Source organism: Bos taurus, chromosome 5 (genome assembly GCF_002263795.3).
Source record: "Bos taurus isolate L1 Dominette 01449 registration number 42190680 breed Hereford chromosome 5, ARS-UCD2.0, whole genome shotgun sequence".
In the NCBI taxonomy this organism is placed as follows: Eukaryota; Metazoa; Chordata; class Mammalia; order Artiodactyla; family Bovidae; genus Bos; species Bos taurus.
Genome location: NC_037332.1, coordinates 40,812,592 through 40,838,235, shown reverse-complemented (window position 1 = coordinate 40,838,235; position 25,644 = coordinate 40,812,592). Strand labels below are relative to the sequence as shown.

Sequence of the window (25,644 nt, the reverse complement as noted above, 5' to 3'; positions counted from 1 at the left end):
ACAATATTCCTCCAATCTGTCTTTGCTTTTAAAATCGAATGAAGATTTTAAAAATTATAATGTAAAGAAATCACTCCATTTCATTTCTTTTTTTTTTTTATTTTGATGACATTTAACACTATATTTTTATTGAGGTTTAGTTGCGATTTATTATTTTCAGGGGTACAATTTAGTGATTCAAAGTTATTATACGTTATACTCCATTTAAAGTTATTATGAAATACTGGCTACATTCCCTGTAATGTACAATATATCCTTGTAGTTTACTTTATACACATAGTAATTTGAACCTCTCTTAATCCCATTTTGCCCCTCCTCCCTCTCTCCCCCAAGGGGTAACCACCCATGAGTGAAACTGCTGGATCATACGCAAGTTCTATTTTTAATTTTCAAATGAATCTCCATACTGTTTTCCATAGTGACTACATGGATTTATATTCACACCAACAGTATACAAGGGTTCCCTTTTTTCTATATTCTCATCAAATTTTGTAATTTGTGGTCTTTTCAACAATAGCTATTCTGACAGATGTGGGCGATATCTCATTGTGGTTTTGATTTGCATTTCCTTGATGATTAGCAGTGCTGAAGATCTTTCCATCTTCCTGTTGCTCATCTTTGTCTTCTTTGGAAAAGGTCTATTCAGGTCTTTAGGCTATTTTTTTTTTTTCCAATATTGACTTGTAGGAGCTATTTATATATTTTGAAACATTAACCTTGTATCAGTCATATCAACTGCAAATAATTTCTCCCATTCCACAGTTGTTGTGTTTTTTTTTTGACTTTGTTGATGGTTTCCTTTGCTGTTCAAAATATTTTAAGTTTAATTATGTCCAATACATTTATTTTTGCTTTATTTCTTTTGTCTTTGGAGACAGATCTAAAAAAATACTAGTACAATTTATGTCAAAGAGTAGTCTAATTTTTATTCTAGATTTATGGTTTCTGGTCTTATATTTAGGATTTTAATCCATTTTGAGTTTATTTTCATACAGTGTGTGAAAAAATGCTCTAATTTCATTCTTTGACATGTAGCTGTCCATGATTTTATGATTATACAGTTAAAGTGAGAAACAGATTTAAGGGACTAGATCTGATAGACCGAGTGCCTGATGAACTATGGACAGAGGTTCATGACATTGTACAGGAGACAGGGATCAAGATCATCCCCAAGAAAAAGAAATGCAAAAAAAAGCAAAATGGTTGTCTGAGGAGGCCTTACAAATAGCTGTGAAAAAAAGAGAAGTGAAAGCACAGAAGAAAAGGAAAAACATACCCAATCTGAATGCAGAGTTCCAAAGAATAGAAAGGAGAGAAACAAAAGCCTTCCTCAGTGATCAGTGTAAAGAAATAGAGGAAAACAACAGAATGGAAAAGACGAGAGATCTCTTCAAGAAAATTAGAGATACCAAGGGAGCATTTCATGCAAAGATGGGCACAATAAGGGACAGAAATGGTATGGACCTAACACAAACAGAAGATATTCAGAAGAGGTAGCAAGAATACACAGAAGAACTATACAAACGAGATTTTCACAACACAGATAATCTCAGTGGTGTGATCATTCACCTAGAGCCAGACATCCTGGAATGTGAAGTCAAGTGGGCCTTAGAAAGCATCACTACAAACAAAGCTAGTGGAGGTGATGGAATTCTAGTTGAACTATTTCAAATCCTGAAAGATGATGCTGTGAAAGTGCTGCACTCAATATGCCAGCAAATTTGGAAAACTCAGCAGTGGCCACAGGACTGGAAAAGGTCAGTTTTCATTCCAATCCCAAAGAAAGGCAATGCCAAAGAATGCACAAACTACCACACAATTGCACTCATCTCACACGCTAGTAAAGTAATACTCAAAATTCTGCAGGCTAGGGTTCAACAGTATGTGAACTGTGAACTTCCAGATGTTCAAGCTGGATTTAGAAAAGGTAGAGGAACCAGATATCACATTGCCAACATCTGTTGGATCATTGGAAAAGCAAGAGAGTTCCAGAAAAACATTTCTGCTTTATTGAATATGCCAAAGCCTTTGACGGTGTGGATCACAACAAACTGTGGAAAATTCTGAAAGAGATGGGAATACCAGACCACCTGACCTGCCTCTTGAGAAATCTGTATGTCAGGAAGCAACAGTTAGAACTGGACATGGAACAACACACTGATTCCAAATCAGGAAATGAGTACATCAAAGCTATATATTGTCACCCTGCTTATTTAACTTATATGCGGAGTACATCATGAGAAATGCTGGGCTGGATAAAGCACAAGCTGGAATCAAGACTGCCAGGAGAAACATCAATAGCCTCAGATATGCAGATGACACCACCCTTATGGCAGACAACAAAGAACTAAAGAGCCTCTTGATGAAAGTGAAAGGGGAGAGTGAAATGTTGGCTTAAAGCTCAACCTTCAGAAAACTAAGATCACGTCATCTGGTCCCATCGCTTCATGGCAAATAGATGGGGAAACAGTGGAAATAATGACAGACTTTATTTTTCTGTGCTCCAAAATCACTGCAGATGGTGACTGCAGCCATGAAAGTTTAAAAGACGCTTGCTCCTTAGAAGAAAAGCTATGGCCAACATAGACAGGATATTAAAAAGCAGAGACATTACTCTGCCAACAAAGGTCCATCTAGTCAAAGCTATGGTTTTTCCAGTAGTCATGTATGGATGTGAGAGTTGGACTATAAAGAAAGCTGAGCACCGAAGAATTGATGCTTTTGAACTGTGGTGTTGGAGTAGACTCTTGAGAGTCCCTTGGACTGCAAGGAGATCAAACCAGTCAGTCATAAAGGAAATAAGTCCTGAATATTCATTGGAAGGACTCATGTTGAAGCTGAAGCTCCAATACTTTGACTACCTGATGCAAAAAACTGACTCATTTGAAAAGACCCGGATGCTGGGAAAGATTGAAGGCGGGAGGAGAAGGGGACCACAAAGGATGAGATGGCTTGATGGCATCAACGACTCAATGGACATAAGTTTGAGTAAACCCTGGTTGTTGTTGATCGACAGGAAGCCCTGGTGTGCTGCAGTCATGGGGTCGTAAAGTCAACACTACTGAGCAACTGAACTGAACTGAACTGAGCAAAGCCCTGCCCAGCAGAGCAAGACCCTGTTTATCTCATGCCAGTCCCTCCCATCAGGAAGCTTACACAAGCCTCTTAGCCTCATCCATCAGAGGGCAGACAGAAGAAACTAGAAGCAGCAGTCACAGCACCTAAAACAAAAACCATAGTACAAAACTTAATCACAATGAAAACGCATAAAGTTTTGTCCCAGATGAAGGGACAAGATAAAGCCTCAGAGAAACAACTAAATGAAGTGGACAGAGGCAATCTTCCAGAAAAAAAGAATATAGAATAATGATAGTGAAGATGATTTAGGATATTGGGAAAAGAATGGAGGCAAAGATTGAGAAGATTTAAGAAATGTTTACCAAAGACCTAGAAAATAACTAAAGAACAAACAACAGAAATGAATAATACACTAGAAGGAAGCAGAAGAACAAATAAATAACCTGGAGAACAGAATGGTGGAAATCACTGCCACAGAACAGAATAAAGAAAAAAAGAAAAGAAATGAAGATAGCCTAAGAAATCCCTGGGATGACATTAAGCACACCAACATTCTCATTTTAGGGGTCCAGAAGAAGAGAGAGAGAAAGGACCTGAGAAAATATTTGAAAAGATAATAGCTGAAAACTTTTCTAACATGGGAAAGGAAATAGTCAACCAAGTCCAGGAAGCACAGAGAGTCCCAGGCAGGATAAACCCAAGGAGGAACACATCAAGACACACAGTAATCATACCGACAAAAATTAAAGACAGAGATAAACTATTAAAAGCAACAAGGGAAAAATGACAAATAGCATACAAGGGAACTCCCATCAGCCTATCAGCTGATTTCACAACAGAAACTCTACAAGCCAGAAGGGAATGGCATGATATATTCAAAGTGATGAAAACAAAGGGCCTACAGCCAAGAATAATCTACTCAGCAAGACTTTATTCAGATTTGATGGAGAAATCAAAAGCTTTACAGACAAGCAAAAGTTAAAGAGAATTCACTACCACCAAACCAGCTTTACAACAAATGCTAAAGGAACTTCTCTAGGCAGCAAACACAAGAGAAGGAAAAGACCTACTGAAAATAAACCCAAAACAATTAAGAAAACGACAATAGGATCATACATATTGATAATTATCCTAAATGTAAATGGATTAAATGCACCAATCAAAAGACATACTCTGGCTGGGTTGATGAAAACATGTGCATGTATGCACTTCCATTTACCACATCACTCTGCTTGACCCACCCCCCCAAAAAAATTGTATGTATTTATTTTATATTGTTAAAGTTAATCATGTTCCCATTATGGCCTGCAATTATAATTATTTTTTATTTTTTGTCTGGCTATTGAAAACTGATGAACATCCTTTACTACTGTGATTATGTAACTATTACTCACTTAATACCACTGCATGATGATTGGGCAACAGAAAAATAATAGAACTCTCTATCACCAGAACTAGGACTAACAGAAAAACCTGTAATGACTTTTTAAAATCCAGATGCAGTCACTTTCGAAGACGGCGGACGAACAGGACGGGAAGACCACTTTCTCCGCCACAAATTCATCAAAAGAACATTTAAACGCTGAGTAAATTCCACAAAACAACTTCTGAATGTCGGCAGAGGACATCAGGCACCCAGAAAAGCAGCCCATTGTCTTCGAAAGGAGATAGGAAAAAATATAAAAGACAAAAAAAAAGAGATACAAGAGGTAGGGAATGGAGCTCCGTCCCAGGAAGGGAGTCTTAAAAAGAGAGAAGTTTCCAAACACCAGGAAACACTCTCACTGCCGAGTCTGTGGCGAGCCTTGGAAGCACAGAGGGCAACATAACAGGGAGGAAAAATAAATAATTAAACCCCACAGATTACGAGCCCAGCGGTAACTCCCCCAGCGCAGAAGCAGCACAGACTCCTGCACCCTCCACTAGCAAGCGGGGGCTGGGCAGGGAGGCGAGGGCTGCATTGCTTAGAGTAAGGAATGCCTGAATGCCCCGAGGGCAATCTGAGGGAACTAACTTGGGTTAGCAAACCAGACTGTGGGATAGCTACCACTCGAAAAGCCCTAAGACACTGCCAGGCCCGCTCACAGTACAAAGGACTGAACAGAGCCAGCCTGCTGCAGACCATCCCCCTCCGGTGACAGCAGCCAAAGCCAGAAGGGGGCAATCGCAGCCCCAGAGAGACATTATCTACCAAACTGCAAGCAGGCTTCTTTGCTTACTAAGACTTCTTGGGGTTCTGGACAGTCAACATCAACCTGAGAAGATGCGCCGGTTGTATACCCAGAAAACCAAGCGGCAGGGAAGGGGGAGGCAATAAGTCGCAGCAACCGTGCTCGCCAAACACCTCATCACCTGAGCTGCTCGGACCTGGGAAGGGCACAAAACGTAGGCCCAACTGAGTGCGCCTCTGAGGACCACCAGAGTGCCTGAACCTGAGTGGCTTAGACCTGGCAGGTGCAAGCAGCCCAAGGGCGGCCTCAGATGGTCCCCGTGGAGCAACCTAGAGCCTGAGCAGTGTGGGCAGGGAGGCTACACGCGCAGTGAGTGGGGGCAGGCCCAGTGTGGCTGAGGCACTGTGAGTACACGCCAGTGTTATTTGTTTGCAGCATCCTTCCCTCCCCACAGTGCGACTGAACAAGTGAGCCTTAAAAAAGTGTCCACTACTGCCCCCTTTGTATCAGGGCGGAAATCAGACATTGAAGAGACCAGCAAATAGAAGCTAAAACAGAGGGAACTGCCTTGGAAGTGACAGGAACAATAGATTAAAACCCTGTCATTAGTACCAACTACATAGGAAGGGGCCTATAGATCTTGAGAAATATAAGCCGGACCAAGGAATTATCCGAAAATGAACTAACCCCACAATACCCAAAACAACACCAGAAAAGATATATTTTCTTTTCTTTTTTTTTAATTTTTAAGTCTCTATTACTCTTTTAATTTTCACTTTTATAACCTACTATTACTTTGCAAAAAAAAAAAAAAAAAGACCCTATTTTTAAACCAAACTTCATATATATATATATATATATATTTTATAATTTTTGTGACTTTGGTTTTTTTTTCCTTTTTTTTTTCTTCCTTTCTTTAATATTGTATTTTTGAAATTCCAAACTCTACTCTAGATTTTTAATGTTTGCTTTTTGGTATTTGTTATCAATTTTGTATCTTTAAGAACCCAATTTTCAGTACCCATTTTTACTTGGGAGCAAGATTACTGGCTTGACTGCTCTCTCCCTCTTTGGACTCTCCTTTTTCTCCACCAGGTCACCTCTGTCTCCTCCCCACCCCATCTCTTCTCTACCCAACTTTGTGAATCTCTGTGTGTTCCAGACAGTGGAGAACACTTAGGGAACTGATTACTGGCTGGATCTGTCCCTCTCCTTTTGATTTCCCCTTTTATCCTCCTGGCCACCTCTGTCTTCCTCCCTCTCCTCTTCTCTGTATAACACCATGAACATCTTTGAGCAGTCCAGTTGTGGAGTGCACATAAGGAAGTGATTACTGGCTAGCTTGCTCTCTCCTCTATTGATTCCACCTCATCTCATTCGGGTCACCTCTAACTCCCTCCTCCCTCTTCTTTTCTCCATGTAACTCTGTGAACCTCTCTGGGTGTCCCTCACTGTGGAGAAACTTTTCATTTTTAACCTAGATGTTTTATCAATGGTGCTGTATAGAAGGAGAAGTCTTGAGACTACTGTAAAAATAAGACTGAAAACCAGAAGCAGGAGGCTCAAGTCCAAATCCTGAGAACACCAGAGAACTCCTGACTCCAGGGAACATTAATTGAGAGGAGCTCATAAAATGCCTCCATAACTACACTGAAACCAAGCACCACCCAAGGGCCAACAAGTTCCAGAGCAAGACATATCATGGAAATTCTCCAGCAACACAGGAACACAGCCCTGAGCTCCAACATACAGGCTGCCCAAAGTTACTCCAAAACCATTGACATAACTGATTACTGGACACTTCATTGCACTCCAGAGAGAAGAAATCCAGCTCCACCCACCAGAACACCGACACAAGCTGCCCTAACCAAGAAACCTTGACAAGCCACCTGTACAACCCCACCAACAGCGAGGAAACTCCACAATAAAGAGAACTCCACAAACTGCCAGAATACAGAAAGGCCTCCCCAAACTCAGCAATATAAACAAGCTGAAGAGACAGAGGAATACCTAGCAGGTAAAGGAACAGGATAAATGCCCACCAAACCAAACAAAAGAGGAAAACATAGGGAATCCACCTGATAAAAGAATTCTGAATAATGATAGTGAAAATGATCCAAAATCTTAAAATCAAAATGGAATCACAGATAAACAGCCTGGAAACAGGATTGAGAAGATGCAAGAAAGGTTTAACAAGGACCTAGAAGAAATAAAACAGAATCAATATAATGAATAATGCAATAAAAGAGATCAAAAACATTCTGGAGGCAACAAATAGAAGAATAACAGAGGCAGAAGACAGGATTAGTGAAGTAGAAGATACAATGGTAGAAATAAATGATTCCGAGAGGAAAAAAGAAAAACGGATTAAAAGAAATGAGGACAATCTCAGAGACCTCCAGGACAGTGTTAAACGCCCCAACATTTGAATCATAGGAGTCCCAGAAGAAGAAGACAAGAAGAAAGACCATGAGAAAATACTTGAGGAGATAATAGTTGAAAACTTCCTTAAAATGGGGAAGGAAATAATCACCCAAGTCCAAGAAATCCAGAGAGTCCCCAACAGGATAAACCCAAGGTGAAACACCCCAAGACACATATTAATCAAATTAACAAAGAACAAATATTAAAAGCAGCAAGGGAAAAGCAACAAATAACACACAAGGGAATTCCCATAAGGATAACAGCTGATTTTTCAACAGAAATTCTTCAGGTCAGGAGGGAATGGCAAGACATACTTAAAGTGATGAAAGAAAATAACCTAAAACCCAGATTACTGTACCCAGAAAGGATCTCATTCAGATATGAAGGAGAAATCAAAAGCTTTACAGACAAGCAAAAGCTGAGAGAATTCAGCACCACCAAACCAGCTCTCCAACAAATGCTAAGGATATTCTCTAGACAGGAAACACAAAAAGGGTGTATAAACTCGAACCCAAAACAATAAAGTAAATGGCAACGGAATCATACTTATCAGTAATTACCTTAAACGTAAATGGGTTGAATGCCCCAACCAAAAGACAAAGACTGGCTGAATGGATACAAAAACAAGACCCCTACATATGTTGTCTACAAGAGACCCACCTCAAAACAGGGGACACATACAGACTGAAAGTGAAGGGCTGGAAAAAGATTTTCCATGCAAATAGGGACCAAAAGAAAGCAGGAGTAGCAATACTCACATCTGATAAAATAGACTTTAAAACAAAGTCTGTGAAAAGAGACAAAGAAGGACACTACATAATGATCAAAGGATCAATCGAAGAAGAAGATGTAACAATTATAAATATATATGCACCCAACATAGGAGCATCACAATATGTAAGACAAATGCTAACAAGTATGAAAGGGAAAATTAACAATAACACAATAATAGTGGGAGACTTTAATATCCCATTCACACCTATAGATAGATCAACTAAACAGAAAATTAACAAGGAAACACAAACTTTAAATGGTACAATAGACCAGTTAGACCTAATTGATATCTATAGGACATTTCACCCCAAAACAATGAATTTCACCTTTTTCTCAAGCGCACACAGAACCTTCTCCAACATAGATCACATCCTGGACCATAAATCTAGCCTTGGTAAATGCAAAAAAAAATTGAAATCATTCCAAGCATCTTTTCTGACCACAATGCAGTAAGATTAGATCTCAATTACAGGAGAAAAAATATTTAAAATTCCAACATATGGAGGCTGAACAACACGCTGCTGAATAACCAACAAATCACAGAAGAAATCAAAAAAGACATCAAAATATGCATAGAAATGAGTGAAAATGAAAACACAACAACCCAAAACCTGTGGGACACTGTAAAAGCAGTGCTAAGGAGAAAGTTCATACCAATACAGGCATACCTCAAGAAACAAGAAAAAAGTCAAATAAATAACCTAACTGTACACCTAAAGCAACTAGAAAAGGAAGAAATGAAGAACCCCAGGGTTAGCAGAAGGAAAGAAATCTTAAAAATTAGGGCAGAAATAAATGCAAAAGAAACAAAAGAGACCATAGCAAAAATCAACAAAGCCAAAAGCTGGTTGTTTGAAAAGATAAATAAAATTGACAAACCATTAGCCAGACTCATCAAGAAACAAAGGGAGAAAAATCAAATCAATAAAATTAGAAATGAAAATGGAGAGATCACAACAGACAACACACAAATACAAAGGATCATAAGAGACTACTATCAGCAGTTATATGCCAATAAAATGGACAACGTGGAAGAAATGGACAAGTTCTTAGAAAAGTACAACTTTCCAAAACTGAACCAGGAAGAACTAGAAAATCTTAACAGACTCATCACAAGCACGGAAATTGAAACTGTAACCAGAAATCTTCCAGCAAACAAAAGCCCAGGTCCAAATGGCTTCATGCTGAATTCTACCAAAAATTTAGAGAAGAGCTAACACCTATCCTGCTCAAACTCTTCCAGAATATTGCAGAGGAAGGTAAACTTCCAAACTCATTCTATGAGGCCACCATCACCCTAATACCAAAACCTGACAAAGATGCCACAAAAAAGAAAACTAAAAGCCAATATCACAAATGAACATAGATGCAAAAATCCTTAACAAAATTCTAGCAATCAGAATCCAACAACACATGAAAAAGATCATACACCATGACCAAGTGGGCTTTATCCCAGGGATGCAAGGATTCTTCAGTATCCACAAATCAATCAATGTAATACACCACATCAACAAATTGAAGATAAAAGACATATGATTATCTCAATAGATGCAGAGAAAGCCTTTGACAAAATTCAACAGCCATTTATGATAAAAACTCTCCAGAATGCAGGAATAGAAGGAATATACCTCAACATAATAAAAGCTATATATGACAAACCCACAGCAAACATTATCCTCAATGGTGAAAAATTGAAAGCCTTTCCCCTAAAGTCAGGAACAAGACAAGGGTGCCCACTTTCACCACTACTATTCAACATAGTTTTGGAAGTTTTGGCCACAGCACTCAGAGCAGAAAAAGAAATAAATGGAATCCAAATTGGAAAAGAAGTAAAACTCTCACTGTTTGCAGATGACATGATCCTCTATATAGAAAACCCTAAAGACTCCACCAGAAAATTACTAGAGCTAATCAATGAATATACTAAATTTGCAGGATATAAAATCAACACACAGAAATCCCTTGCATTCCTATACACTAATAATAAGAAAATAGCAAGAGAAATTAAGGAAACAATTCCATTCAGCATTGCAACGAAAAGAATAAAATACTTAAGAATATATCTACCTAAAGAAACTAAAGACCTATATATAGAAAACTATAAAGCACTGGTGAAAGAAATCAAAGAGGACACAAATAGATGGAGAAATATACTGTGTTCATGGGTCAGAAGAATCAATATAGTGAAAATGAGTATACTACCCAAATCAATCTATAGATTCAATGCAATTCCTATCAAGCTACCAACGGTATTTTTCACAGAGCTAGAACAAATAATTTCACAATTTGTATGGAAATACAAAAAACCTTGAATAGCCAAAGCAATCTTGAGAAAGAAGAATGGAACTGGATGAATCAACCTGCCTGACTTCAGGCTCTACTACAAAGCCACAGTCATCAAGACAGTATGGTACTGGCACAAAGACAGAAATATAGATCAATGGAACAAAATACAAAGTCCAGAGATAAATCCATGCACCTATGGACACCTTATCTTTGACAAAGGAGGCAAGAATATACAATTGATTAAAGACAATATCTTTAACAAGTAGTGCTGGGAAAACTGGTCAACCACTTGTAAAAGAATGAAACTAGAACACTTTCTAACACCATACACAAAAATAAACTAAAAAAAAAAAAAAAAAAACTCAAAATGGATTAAAGATCTAAATGTTAAGACCAGAAACTATAAAACTCCTAGAGGAGAACATTGGCAAAACACTCTCCGACATACATCACAGCAGGATCCTCTATGACCCCTTCCCAGAATATTGGAAATAAAAGCAAAAATAAACAAATGGGACCTAATTAAACTTAAAAGCTTCTGCACAACAAAGGAAACTGGAAACAAGGTGAAAAGACAGCCTTCAGAATGGGAGAAAATAATAGCAAATGAAGCAACTGACAAACAACTAATCTCAAAAATATACAAGCAACTCCTACAGCTCAATTCCAGAAAAATAAATGAACCAATCAAAAAATGGGCCAAAGAACTAAATAGACATTTCTCCAAAGAAGACATACAGATGGCTAACAAATGAATGAAAAGATGCTCAACATCACTCATTATCAGAGAAATGCAAATCAAAACCACAATGAGGTACCATTTCACGCCAGTCAGAATGGCTGCGATCCAAAAGTCTACAAGCAGTAAATGCTGGAGAGGGTGTGGAGAAAAGGGAAGCCTCTTACACTGTTGGTGGGAATGCAAACTAGTACAGCCACTATGGAGAACAGTGTGGAGATTCCTTAAAAAACTGGAAATAGAATTGCCTTAGGACCCAGCAATCCCACTGCTGGGCATACACACTGAGGAAACCAGAAGGGAAAGAGACACATGTACCCCGATGTTCATCGCAGCACTGTTTATAATAGCCGGGACATGGAAGCAACCTAGATGTCCATCAGCAGATGAATGGATAAGAAAGCAGTGGTATATATACACAATGGAGTATTACTCAGCCATTAAAAAGAATACATTTGAATCAGTTCTAATGAGGTGGATGAAACTGGAGCCTATTATACAGAGTGAAGTAAGCCAGAAAGAAAATCACCAATACAGTATACTAACGCATATATATGGAATTTAGAAAGATGGTAACGATAACCCTGTACGTGAGACAGCAAAAGAGACAAGATGTATAGAACAGTCTTTCGGACTCTGTGGGAGAGGGAGAGGGTGGGATCATTTGGGAGAATTCCATTGAAACATGTATAATATCATATATGAAACAAATTGCCAGTCCAGGTTCGATGCATGATACTGGATGCTTGGGGCTGGTACACTGGAACGACCCAGAGGGATGATACGGGAAGGGTGGAGGGAGTGGGGTTCAGGATGGGGAACACGTGTATACCTGTGCCAGATTTATGTTGATGTATGGTAAAACCAATACAATATTGTAAAGTAATTAACCTCCAATTAAAATAAATAAATTTATATTTAAAATAAAATCCTGACGCATACCAAGATTATCTTGAAATTTTTTGAAAACTACAAATGCTCAGGTATTAATTTTCTTCTCCACAGCTCCAGATGTTTCTAATGAGTAGTCGTGTTTAAAAACAACTGGACTCTATGATAATTTTTACTTTTATCTAGTTTGTTCCACTTTTTCTCTTTCATATTCCATGCTCCCATTTCATTTAGTTTATGTTCTCCAATTTCTCCTTTTTTTTTTGGATGTTCTTTCTCAAGCCTTATCAACTGTAGCAGAAAAGCTTTTGTGTATAAATATAAATATGTATAATACATATGTTTTAGAAAACAGGATTTTTTGCCTAAAAAAAATGACATTTTGATTCCACTTGTTTGTCCACTTCTGTATGAACAGAATGCTAGATTTCTGATTTAAAAATATATATGCAATAAGCAACAAAGATTTAGTGTATAGCATAGGGAACTATAGTCAACATCTTGTTATAACCAATGGAAAATAATTTCAAAAATAACATATGGTTTTTTGTATTTGTATAACTGAATCACCTTGCTGGGCACGTGAAACACTGTAAGTCAATATATTTAAAAGAAAAAAAAAAAACTTTATTGCTGAAAAACATTAATCATTATCTGAGCCTCCACCAAGTTCTAATCTTTCCCAATGGTAACAAAATATCACTGATTGCAAGTCATCATAACAAATATAGTAAAAATGAAAAAGCTTGAAATATTGCAACAATCACCAAAATGTGACACAGGGACACAAAGTGAGCAAACGATGTTGGTGAAATGGCACTGATGAATCCAATGCGGGATCGTCACAAAACTTCATTTTGTAAAAAGCACAATGATCTGTAAAGCACATGAAGTGTGCTTGTAATAGTATTATCTCACTGAGTTATTATGAAAATTATATGAATATAAGTAAAATATTTAGAAGAATATTTGGCACAGAGTAAGCATTAAATCAAAGTTTAGGTATCACTTCCAGGGTATTGGCAGCTAAATCAATTTCCAAGTCATGTTCTGCCTGAAGTGACTAGGGAGATACTAAAATCAGTAGAGAAGGATGCTGGTGCCACCATGATGCCAGTGTGCACTGTGGTGCTCGGGACCCCAGCACACTGCTCAGCCTGTTGTGAAACGAGCCTTCTGCTGTGTGGATTTAGACACATATTCCAGAACACACCATTCTAAACAATGGCGCCAATATTTAATAAAAGACCTAAGTGTGAATCATGCTGTAGTCCCAACTTGAGTTTAGACTTATCTGTAATACTTGGCTATTTTGTTTCTCTATACATCCAGGGAAGTTAAATTTCTATGTGGAAACTATTTTGGGGTTTTCCTTCAATGAAAGTTTCCTTTATAAAAGTGTTGCTTCATCTTCACTATGAAGTCAGAGAAAAAGAAAAGCAAGGAAATAAAAAGAGGTGAAGACAGGAAGGATGCATAAAGGAACCAAGTTCAATCAGGAAGAAAAAAGAAAAATAGTATCATGTGCTTTTGAGTAATGATGGCCATGACTGCTTGCTATTTGAGATCTACCAGCATTCGACATCACCAAAGGTGTTAAACCCAAAGACATTAGTGTGAATCAGACTATGTTCTTACTTTGAGCTTAAAATACAGAAGACAGAAGTATGGATGGATGAAAAAGAAAAATGCTTAAGACAGAAGTCATATGAACAACATCACAGAACTCAGATTAACACTCAGGTCATCTCAATGACAGCTCATGCAAGGAGGGCCATGCAATACTACTAGGCAAACACAATTAGGTCATAATTCTCACTGTAACTCTATAATGTCAACTCCAGCAGATATAAAAGTGTGGAGTTAAAGAGGGGTGGGGCATTGCACATAAACTGTTAATGTTTATGCAACAAGGAAACAGGTCAAATGAAGCTTTACTTGACCTGTCAGTTGCATACCAGTAGAGAGAATAAATCCAACACAGAAATTCTGCTTTAAAAGAAAATAAAACTGAAACAAATTGTGAGAGTTGGGGAAGGGAACAAAGTTGGTTAGCAAAAAAAAAAAATAGCATTAGCTGATAATCTAAAAATCTGTCTGATTCTAACTTTATTTACCTTAAATAAATTTTTCATTGATATTAGCATTGCATGACTTTTTAATCAAACAAGATTTTAAATTTGCTTTGCATTAAAAGACAAAAGTTCAAAGTACTCTTTGAAAGATTGATATTTTTGAAAAGTATTTCTCAATAGGCCATAACATACTAATTAAAAGCTGCAAAGCAGCTACAAACTGTGGTCCAGTAGAGGGAGTACTGGAACAGAGGGTGACAGATAAGCAACTGGTGTAAATTTAAGATTAATTCAGCAAACTCAGTGCTGTATAGATTAACATGTCCATTCTCAGTAAAGGTTTTGAACACCAGTCAATGTCTGAATTGAGACACTCTTTGATATGCCCCACACAGTTACTAAATCATCACCTATAATTAGCAGTAAATGCCAATGCCAATGGGAAAAGGGCGAAATTACATTCTGTGCTTTTTGGCTATAGACATGCTAACAATGATAAGAGTACTATGTTCTTATACTCTGCTCCTTCACAGCAACCTTGCCTGTGTGTTATGCATGAGAGATATAAGATCACACACAACAATCAAACGAAGCAAAATGCACAAACTCACACTCTTTCAATCCTTTTGTACCTATCCACATCTGAAAACTTTGATTATAGGTACAACTTTGCTAAATAAACTCATAAAAAATATAACTGTATAAATGAAAGTGAAAGTCACTCAGTCATGCCCAACTGTATAGCCCAACCCCACGGGCTATACAGTCCATGGAATTCTCCAGGCCAGAATACTGGAGTGGGTAGCCTTTCCCTACTCCATGGCATCTTCCTAACCCAAAGACAGAAACCAATAACTGTACAAGGATATAAAAATAAGATTACAATGGAGAAATACAATAAATTCTTGAGTTTTCAAATTTGTGTCCTATTTGAAATTTGAGTCTTCAAGTTTAAAAAGTCTGGTGTCAGAAGTAGTAGAGCAGGAACACTGACAAAAGCCTGGTCCCAGGACTCAAGTCAAGGATGAGACCAGAGGAACCAAAAGAACCTCTGGTGAAACCAAAACATAAATAATGCCATTTTCATAATGGGTACGCAATAAGCTAATTTTGGTGTAACTAGTCAAGGAAAATGAACCCATAAAATAAATCAGAAACCTCTGATTTCTTATGCTTCTTTTACATGAATCATTGATTCTCAATATATTTATACATTCTAATTATAGACTGAACAATTATACTCTACAGCTTGGTATCTTTTATGATTTTCAAAGATTTCTGTTGAAGGACCCTGCAACTCTTCCTATTTCAGTAATTCATGACTACATGTTTTAGCCACCCAGTAGTAACTATCTCAGCAAAGGATTTCTAATACTACAAAATTCAAAGAAGCAAGAGGTGTCAAAGGAGAATCAAAATTGAGTCAGTACTGTTAAGAGAGCTCTCTTAAATAGAGTTAGCAGCCATTAAGAAAATGCATTTCTCAGCCTGGACGGAATCTGACCTTTGATCTGGTAAAGTCACAAAGAACACCAGCCAGAAACTCAAGATACTTAATGGACCTCTACTCTAATTCTAAGGGCTTCCCTGGTGCCTCAGTGGTAAAGAACCCACCTGTCAATGCAGGAAATGTGGGTTCAATCCCTGGATCAGAAAGATGCCCTGGAGAAGGAATGGCAACCCACTCCAGTATTCCCTGTCTGAGAAATCCCATGGACAGAGAAGCCTGACGGACTACAGTCCATGGGGTCAGAAAGAATCAGGCACAAATTAGCCACTGATCAGGCAGGCACTCTAATTCTACTCTGATTCCTTAAGGATCGATATTTTCCACCTTGAATGGGGACAATCACAAATCTTACCAGGCAACTTTTAGCAACCTCATGATCTTTTGCCTTTACTTAACTCTTTCTCTTCCTTGTAATAGTCTTTCAGTGTTACAGGACTCTGTATATACTGAATCACAGTTCTTAAGACCCTAAATAAACTTTTCTTCTTATTTGCAGCCTCCTGCATTTGGGGGGTTTGACAGAAGTTTGAAGAAGAAAGTAAAAGTTTAAAAGCATAATGGTTTAAAATTTAAAAAAGATTCAATGGATATTAATCTGGCATTATTTACAACTGAAAATCCCCAAAGACAGTCCCTGCATAGTCAAGACCAACTAAACCCTATTTAGCCTAATCCTCCCACAAAAATCATTCTAGTTTCATGACTGACCCATCATCACCTTCAGTCACTTTTTGCTTCATATACTGCTTTGACTTTTTGGTGCCTTTACACTCACTGTTAACTCTAACTTAAACGCTCATTAGTTGAAAAGAGCAAAAGACTCCAAGGTTCTGGTTTTTAATTCTGATTTTGCATTAGTGTCCTCATCATTTAACTGCTATACCTTTTTTATTGCATACCTTGGTTTATTGGGCTTTAAAGACAGTAAATGTTTTACAAAATGAAGGTCTGTGGCAACCCTTGATGGAACAAGTCTATTGGCACCATTTTTCCAGCAGTACTTGCTCACTTCAAGTCTCTGGGTCACATTCTGGTAATTTTCACAATATTTCCAACTCTTTCATTATGATTATAATTGTCATGATGAACTACAATCAGCTATCTTTGATGTTATTAATGCAATTGTTTTGTGGCACCACAAGTCACACCCACAGAAGATGGGAACTTTGTGTCTGTTCTGATTGCTCCAGGAACCATTGGCTCCCCAGCCTCTCTCCCCATCTCCCAGTCCTCCCTGTTTCCCAGAGACACACAATATTTAAATTAGTCAAAATAACATCCCTGCGTTTAACAGTTTCTAAGTGTCAGAGTGAAAAGAAGAATCACAGGTCTCTTATTTTAAATGAAAGCTAGAATTGACTAAGCTCAGTGAGGAAGGCATGACTCAAGCCAAGACAGGCCACAAACTAGGCCTCTTGCACCCATTAGCCAAACTGCAAAGGCAAAGCAGAAGGATATTACAAGTACTACTCCAGTGAATAAAATTCTCCAAGCCAGGCTTCAACAGTACATGAACCATGAACTTCCAGATGTTCAAGCTGGATTTAGAAAAGGCGGAGGAACCAGAGATCACATTGCCAACATGCACTGGATCATAGAAAAAGCAAAAAGAATTCCAGAAAAAAATCTACTACTGAATTATTGATTACACCAAAGACTTTGACTGTGTAGATCACAACAAACTGTGGAAAATTCTTAGAGATGGGAATACCAGACCACTTGACCTGCCTCCTGAGAAATCTGTACAGGTCAAGAAGCAACAGTTAGAACTGGACATGGAAAAACAGACTGGTTCCAAATTGGGAAAGGAGTACATCAAGGCTGTATATTATTACCCTGCTTATTTAACTTATATGCAGAGTACATCATGCAAAATGCCAGGCTGTATGAAACACAAGCTGGAATCAAGACTGCCAGGAGACATATCAATAACCTCAGATATGCAAATGACACCACCTTTACAGAGAAAGTGAAAAGGAACTAAAGAGCCTCTTGATGAAAGTGAAAGAGGTGAGTGAAAAAGCTGGTTTAAAACTCAACATTCCAAAAACTAAGATCATGGCATCTGGTCCCATCACTCCATGGCAAACAGATGGAGAAATAATGAAAACAGTGACAGACTTTATTTTCTTGGGCTCCAAAATCACTGTAGATGGTGACTGCAGCCATGAAATTTTAAAAGACGCTTGCTCCTTGGAAGAAAAGCTATGACCAACTTAGACAGCATCTTAAAAAGCAGAGACATTACTCTGCTGACATAGGTCCATCTAGTCAAAACTATGGTTTTGCCAGTAGTCATGTATGGATGTGACAGTTGGACCATAAAGAAAGCTGAGTGCCAAAGAATTGATGTTTTTGAACTGTGGTGGTGGAAAAGACTCTTGAGAGCCCCTTGGACTGCAAGGAGATCCAACCAGTCAGTCATAAAGGATATGAGTCCTGAATATTCACTGTAAGGACTGATGCTGAAGCTGAAGCTCCAATACTTTGGCCACCTGATGTGAAGAAATGACTCATTGGAAAAGACACTGATGCTGGGAAAGATTGAAGGTGGGAGGAGAAGGGGATAACAGAGGATGAGACAGTTGGATGGCATCACTGACTTGATGGACATGAGTTTGAGTAAACTCCGGGAGTTGGTGATAGACAGGGAAGACTGGTGTACTGCAGTCCATGGGGTCACAAAGAGTCTGACACAACTGAACAGCTGAACTGAACTGAACTCTGGTGAATACAAGAACAAGAAAGCAAAACAGCTCTATTGCTAATTCAGAGAAAGCTGTAGTGGTCTGACAGATGAGCAAACCAGCTAAAATATTTCCTTAAGCCAAAGCTTAATCCAGAGAAGGGCCTGTGTGTGTGTTCAATCGCTCAGTCATGTCCAACTCTTTGTGACCCCATGGGCTGTAGCCCACCAGGCTCCTTTGTCCATGGAACCCTCCAGGCAAGAATACTGGAGTGGGTCCAGGGGATCTTCACAAAGCAGGAATCAACCTAGGACTCCTACATTGAAGGCAGATTCTTTACCATTTGAGCCACTAAGGAAGACCAAGAAGGGCCTCTCTTCAATTATATGAAGATTAAGAGAAGTGAGAAAGATGCAGAAGTGTGAAGCTAGCAGAGGTTGATTCATTAAGCTTAAGGAAAGAAACCCTCTCCATAACATAAAAGCACAGGGTGAAGCAGCAAGAACTGATAGAGAAGCTGCAGCAAGTAACCCAGAAGACACAGTTAGGATAAGTAAGGAAGGTGGCTACACTAAACAACAGATTTTCAGCATACAGGAAACTGCCTTACATTAAAAGAAGATTCCTTCTAGGACTTCTATAAGAGAAGTCAATGCCTGGCTTCAGGGTTTCCAAGGACAGGCTGGCCCTCTTGTCAGGGGTTAATGCAGCTGGTGACTCTGAGTCAAAGCCAATGCTCATTTACTATTCTAAAACTCCCAGGGCCCTTAAGAATTAGGCTAAATCTACCCTGCCTATTCTCTACAAATGCAACAAAGCCTGGATGATAGCACATCTGTTTACAACATGGTTTCCTGAATATTTCAAGCCCTCTATCGAGACCTACTGCTCAGAAAAGATTCCCTGCAAAATATTACTGCTCACTGACAATGCACCTAGTTACCCAAGAGTTCTGAAGATGTACAAGATTGATGTTGCTTTAATGCCTGCTAACATAACGTCCTTTGTTACATACTTTGGCCACCTCATGTGAAGAGTTGACTCATTGGAAAAGACTCTGATGCTGGGAGGGATTGGGGGCAGGAGGAAAAGGGGATGACAGAGGATGAGGTGGCTAGATGGCATCACTGACTAGATGGATGTGAGTCTGAGTGAACTCCCGGAGTTGGTGATGGACAGGAAAGCCTGGTGTACTGCAGTCCATGGGGTCGCAAAGAGTCGGACATGACTGAGTGACTGAACTGAACTGACCTGACCTGAACATAACATCCATTCTGCAGCCCATGGACCAAGGAGCAATTTTGACTTTCAAGTCTTATTATTTAAGAAATACCAGTGTAAGCTTATAGCTGCTATACATAGTGATTCCTCTGATGGATCTGGGCAAAGTCAATTGAAAACCTTCTGAAACGATCCACCATTCCAGATGCCGCTAAGAACATAACTGATTCATAGGAAGAAGTCAAAACAGCAACATTAATAAGAGTTTGGCAGAAGTTGATTCTAACTCCCCATGATGACTTTGAGGGGATGGAACTTGAGTGGAGGAAGTAATTGCCAGCTGTGGTAGAAACAGCAAGAGAACCAGAGTTAGAAGAGGAGCCTGAAAATGTGACTGAATTGCTACACTCTCACGTAAAACTTTCACAGATAAGGAGTTGCTTCTTATGGGTGAACAAAGAAAGCGGTCTCTCAAGATGAAATGAATATGCTGGTGAATATGCTATGAACATTGTTGAAATGGCAGCAATGGATTTAGAATATTACATGAAGTTAGTTGACAAAGCAGTGTCAGTGTTTGAGAGGGACTGATTTCAACTTTGAAAGAAGTTATAACTATGGGTAAAATGCTATCTAACAGCATCAAATGTTACAGAAAAATCACTTGTGAAAGGAAGTCAACTGATGCAGCAAACTTCACTGTTATCTTATTTCAAGAAATTGCCAGTCTCCAGCCTTCAGCAACCACCACCTTGATCAGTCAATAGCCTCCAATGTGGAGGCAAGACTCTCCAACAGCAAAGATTACTAGCTGAAGACTCACATTATTTCTGGTGTTTTTTGTTGTTGTTTTTTTTTTTAATTAAGATACATAGTTTTTTTAGAAATAATACTATTTGTATACAATAGACTACAGTATAGTATAAAATAACTTCATATGCACTGGAAGCTTGTGTCAATTATTTTATTGCAATATTCACTTTATTTCAGTGGTCCAGAACCCACACTACCTATGAGGTAGGCATCCAGAAAAAGGAAACCTGTTTCTAGAGCTAAAAGGGTTAAATGAGATAACATATGTAAAAACAGCAGGGTACCTATCCCATACTAAAGCACTAAAAAATAGTAACTTCTTTCATGGATCTCTGTAAATCTGTTGAACTCCTACTCACCCTCCAAACCCCAATTTAAATCTGTTTCTATAAAACCTCCTTAATTATTTGTTCTATTTTCTTCCTCCCCAAAAATGCAATTGCTTAGTCTTCTGTGTTTCCCATAGGAGTTACAGAAACCTCTACTGTACTTTAAATGCTTGTTGATGGCCTTTGTGTTCCATTAGAGAATGAATACCTTCAGGGTGGGATTTTTATCTAACTACTGCCTACTCCAAAAGTTAAAGAATCAATAATGAAACTTAATTAGCATTTATTAAACAAGTAAATGATTTAATTACACTATTACAAACTAAATTCCATCACCTCCACTAGCTTGGTTCATAGTGATGCTCTCCATCTATATGCCATTACTCCACGGCAAATAGATGGAGAAACAATGACAGACGTTATTTTCTTGGGCTCCAAAATCACTGCAGATGGTGACTGCAGCCATGAAATTAAAGGACGCTTGCTCCTTGGAAGAAAATCTATGACCAACATTTAAAAACCAGAGACATTGCTCTGCCAACAAAGGTCCGTCTAGTCAAAGCTATAGTTTTTCCAATAGTCATTCATGTATGGATGTGAGAGCTGGACCATAAAGAAAGCTGAGTGCCAAAGAATTGATGTTTTTGAACTGTGGTGGTGGAGAAGATTCTTGAGAGCCCCTTGGACTGCAAGGAGATCCAACCAGTCAGTCATAAAGGAAATCAGTCCTGAATATTCACTGTAAGGACTGATGCTGAAGCTGAAGCTCCAATACTTTGGCCACCTGATGTAAAGAACTGACTCACTGGAAAAGACCCTGATGCTGGAAAAGATTGAAGGTGGGAGGAGAAGGGGATGACAGAGGATGAGATGGTTGGATGGCATCACTGACTCGATGGACATGAGTTTAAGTAAGCTCCAGGAGCTGGTGATGGACAGGGGAGCCTGATGTGCTGCAGACCATGGGGTTGCAAAGAGTAGGAAACGACTGAGTGGCTGAACTGAATTGAGCAAACTAAAACCCTTATATAGTCTTTCAAGCATTTCACAATACTCTAAAAAAATAACAGTCCTTACATACTTTGATACCCTATCAGCAATGTAACTTTTTAATGCTTGTGCTTACCGTACACTCATTTACTCATCAAGTACGAGTGCCTCCTACAGGCTGAGAGTACTGTATCTTGGTGAACAAAATGAACAAAAACCCCTGTCCTTATGGGCTTTACATTTACCACAGGTAAATTTGTGGAAGAAAGAAATTGCCATTACAAATTTGCCAGAAAAATATACCAGAAGACACAAAGTTATTCTTCAATATTTACTAAATATCAAAAGGATAATAAAAAACAAAAACCTCCTGACCACACACAAAATCTACTTTAAAAAGTATGATATAAATTCAGAGTCAGTGTAGTAAACAAGCAAAACTAATTTTGTATCCCTAAAAAAATGCTCATCCTAATGACTCATTTCCTTGTAGCTAAAAGTATTTGTAATTTCTTTTTTGAATGGTTAGTAATCTTTTGAGTTTTAAGAATTTTACAATTATACGCATCATATAGATCCTAATTTGAAAGGTGGTGATGTGTAATGTGGCCTCTTTGAAAATCTGTTTAAAACCTTAAAACATTCTTCATTTTGTAAGTGAGGAGAGCTTTTTATGCAACTTTATATCAGGGCTTCCAGTCTAAGTGGTACTCCCCCATGAGTAAGACAGGCCATACCAGGACTAAATCAACTAGCTGCAGTATCAGGCAGGCAACCCTGGTGCCAGAGACACAAATGCTGCTCTTGCACACCAACCTTTCCAACCTTACCTCTTGCTTCATCCTCTTTGCTGCATCCACCTTGTTCCTCAAGCATGGCCTATGCTTTCCTTTCTTTGCTCATTCCCAGGTTTGGCCTAGAAAATCCTTTCCTTATCTCTACTGTCAAAATACTACTTATCAACATACCATTTCCATCTGCAAGAGCTAGGCTTTCCTCTCTTGGGGTAACTGTACCCTCTTTTAATTAACAACCCTGTCTGTGAGCCTTTCTTACAGAGCTTAGCTAGTTCTACCTTGCTCTAACCCTGCCCAGCCACTCTTACTGAAGCATAAATGTTCGTCACTGTTCTGCTCATCTGGAAAAGGCCCTTAAACACACAACAGGGGCTTGCTTTTCCTATCAGATAAAAGACTAAATATAATACCCAAATATCCAATACTTGCCATAGCTAAATGCTAGGAAACTTCACTGAGAGATCTCTGAAAAACAGTATTGATTTCCAAAATTACAAAAAAGACTCAGTCTTACTGAACAAATCTTGCTACCTAAAATTACACTATTTCAATGTCAGAAGAAACAAAAGAGGTAATCTGTTGTCCCATGCAGAGAATGCTGACAGGAGAATCCTGAAGGCACTAGGTACTTCTTACAGAGAGGTTTCATTTCAGTTGTACTTTTTGGTCATTTTAGACTTTAATAATAGTCAACTTAACATGTAACTGAGAGCCTTGCCCTGCTTCACTAAGTAACAGTGCAATAAACAAACAAAAAGGAAATCGGTAATAACTAATTCTGGATATAAAGTGCAGTGAGCTGGGTTTCAGGTTATGGTTCCTACATGTGGAGTTGTATAAATAGGGCTCTCTCCCCCGTAGAGTCCACAGAGAAAAGGTGAAAAGCATAAACGTCAAACAAGTGGTGAATGGACAGATCATCAGGAGCCCTAGTTTAAAGGGCTCTTTCATCAATCCCCAGCCATAGGGAAGAAATACTTCAACAGCACCCTAAAGGAAACAAGAAACTGAATCATGAAAGGAAACAATAAAAAAGCATCAGCGGCATGCCTTACAAAAATTACTAGTGAGATTTAAGTCTCACCCCCCACTTTGTCTCAAAAGTGCTTTCTAATAATACTGCGCACATTCCAAACAGCTTCCATCTGCCAAGAACTTACCAACTGCACCTCCCCTGCTCAGCAACCAGGGTGAAAAACCAATCCCAAGGGAACCTTCATCCCTTCATTTTGGCAATAAACTGCAAACATCTACCTTGCTGGGCATTTACCCACAGGGCGAATAGTTTCAAAGTGAATTTAGGAGGTGAACAAGACCCAAGGGAAAACAGGAGAGACAAAACAAAAAGGAGAATGGGTGAATACAGATTTAAAGGAAAAGGTCAGGAAAACAGAAAAGTCAAGAATTTATTTGAGGGCGGGGGGAAGGAAAGCAAAAGGCAATACAAAAAGTAAACTCAAAAGAAGAGAATAAAATACTACTCTACCCTAAAGATAAATGACTCGAGAAGGAAAATGAGGAGCAGCAAAGAGTAGAGTCCAGATGACTTGAGGAACTTTAAAAATTCTCTTACTGTATCTTTTAAGACTTATTGGGTTCGGAGTTCGGAATCCTAGAAGAGGCAAAGGTCTAGCAGTGGAGGAAAAAGTGAGACAATGTTGGAGAGTAAAAAGATCTTCCCTCCTAAGCTCTTAGCTAGACATCAGGTAAGGCTGAATCAAGGAAACCGCTGGTGAGGAGCCGGGTTCCAGGAAGGGCTTAGAGAGGCAAGTATCACGCGGATTCACTTGTCCGTAGGCGACAGAGTCCACGTGGGCTCGGGGGAGAGCACAGCGATCCCCCACCCCCACCCCCACCCTGGAGGGAGACTGAGAGGCCGGACTAACAAACAGATGGGCTCTCAGAACAGGAGCAAGAGATGCGAAGTGTCCTCGGGAGCTGGCCACACTCGACGGGGACCCTGAAGGGGGAAAAGAACGCAGCGACCAGGGTCAAGGGCGGAGTCGCCAGGGGCCCCGCAGGCGCTCTTCGCGAAGCCGGAACTCACCGATGCCGAGCCCCACAACCAGGCGGCCGGCGAGCAGCGTCTCCTTGTTGTTCGCCGCGGCCAGCACCGCGGAGCCGGCGGTGAAGAGGGCACTGGCCAGCAGGATGGCGGCGCGGCGGCCGAAGACGCCGTTGAGGGCCCCGCCGGCCAGCGCCGAGACGGCGGCCGCCCCCACCGTGCTGGACACGAGCAGCTCCTGCCACATCGCGTCCAGGCTGAGCTGCCGCTTGAGCAGCAGCATGGCCCCCGACACCACCCCGGTGTCATAGCCGAACAGGAAGCCGCCCAGCGCGGAGAAGACTGCCACCACGTACACGAAGGCGGGGGTCTCGTCCTGCTGGAACTGCCGCCGCGCCGCGCGTTCCAGGTCCCCGACGCCGCCGCCGCCCGCGCCCGCGCCCTGCAGGCTGGCGCTCGACTCCGCGGCCGCCAGAAGGCTGCGCTCCCCGGCCGTGCTCGCCGCGTCCGGCTCCTGCTGCTTCCTGCGGCGCTCGCCCATGAGGCTGCTCAAGCTCCGCAGCGTGTACTCCACATTCTCGCTCGCCTTGCGGGACATAAGGCAGGGGCCCGGGGCTGCCCGGGGGAACGAGGCTCCGCGGGCTGGCGGTCTCGAAGGGCTGGACAGCCCGAACGGGCACAAGGAACCGCCGCCTTCCTCCTCCCGGCTCCTGCTCCGCCTGCCACGGTAGCAGCCGCCGCCGCAGCCACTCCGGGGAGAAAGTTGCTGCCCGCCGGCCCCGGCTCTGCGGAGTTGGAGCCTGGCGGGTCTCACTCGAGACTCACGCCCCGCGCCTGCCGAGCTGGCGCTGCGG

The 25,644-nt window shown here is 40.0% G+C and overlaps 1 protein-coding gene across 1 annotated transcript in view; it reads right to left on the bottom strand.

Annotated features, from left to right (window-relative positions):
* The window catches only part of SLC2A13 (solute carrier family 2 member 13), a 518,890-nt gene extending 493,502 nt beyond the window's left edge, over positions 1-25,388 (bottom strand). The window contains exon 1 of the mRNA NM_001192963.1: positions 24,833-25,388. Within this exon, the coding sequence (NP_001179892.1) occupies positions 24,833-25,388 (556 nt within the window). The remainder of the gene's footprint in view (positions 1-24,832) is intronic.
* Between the last annotated feature and the right edge of the window lie 256 nt (positions 25,389-25,644).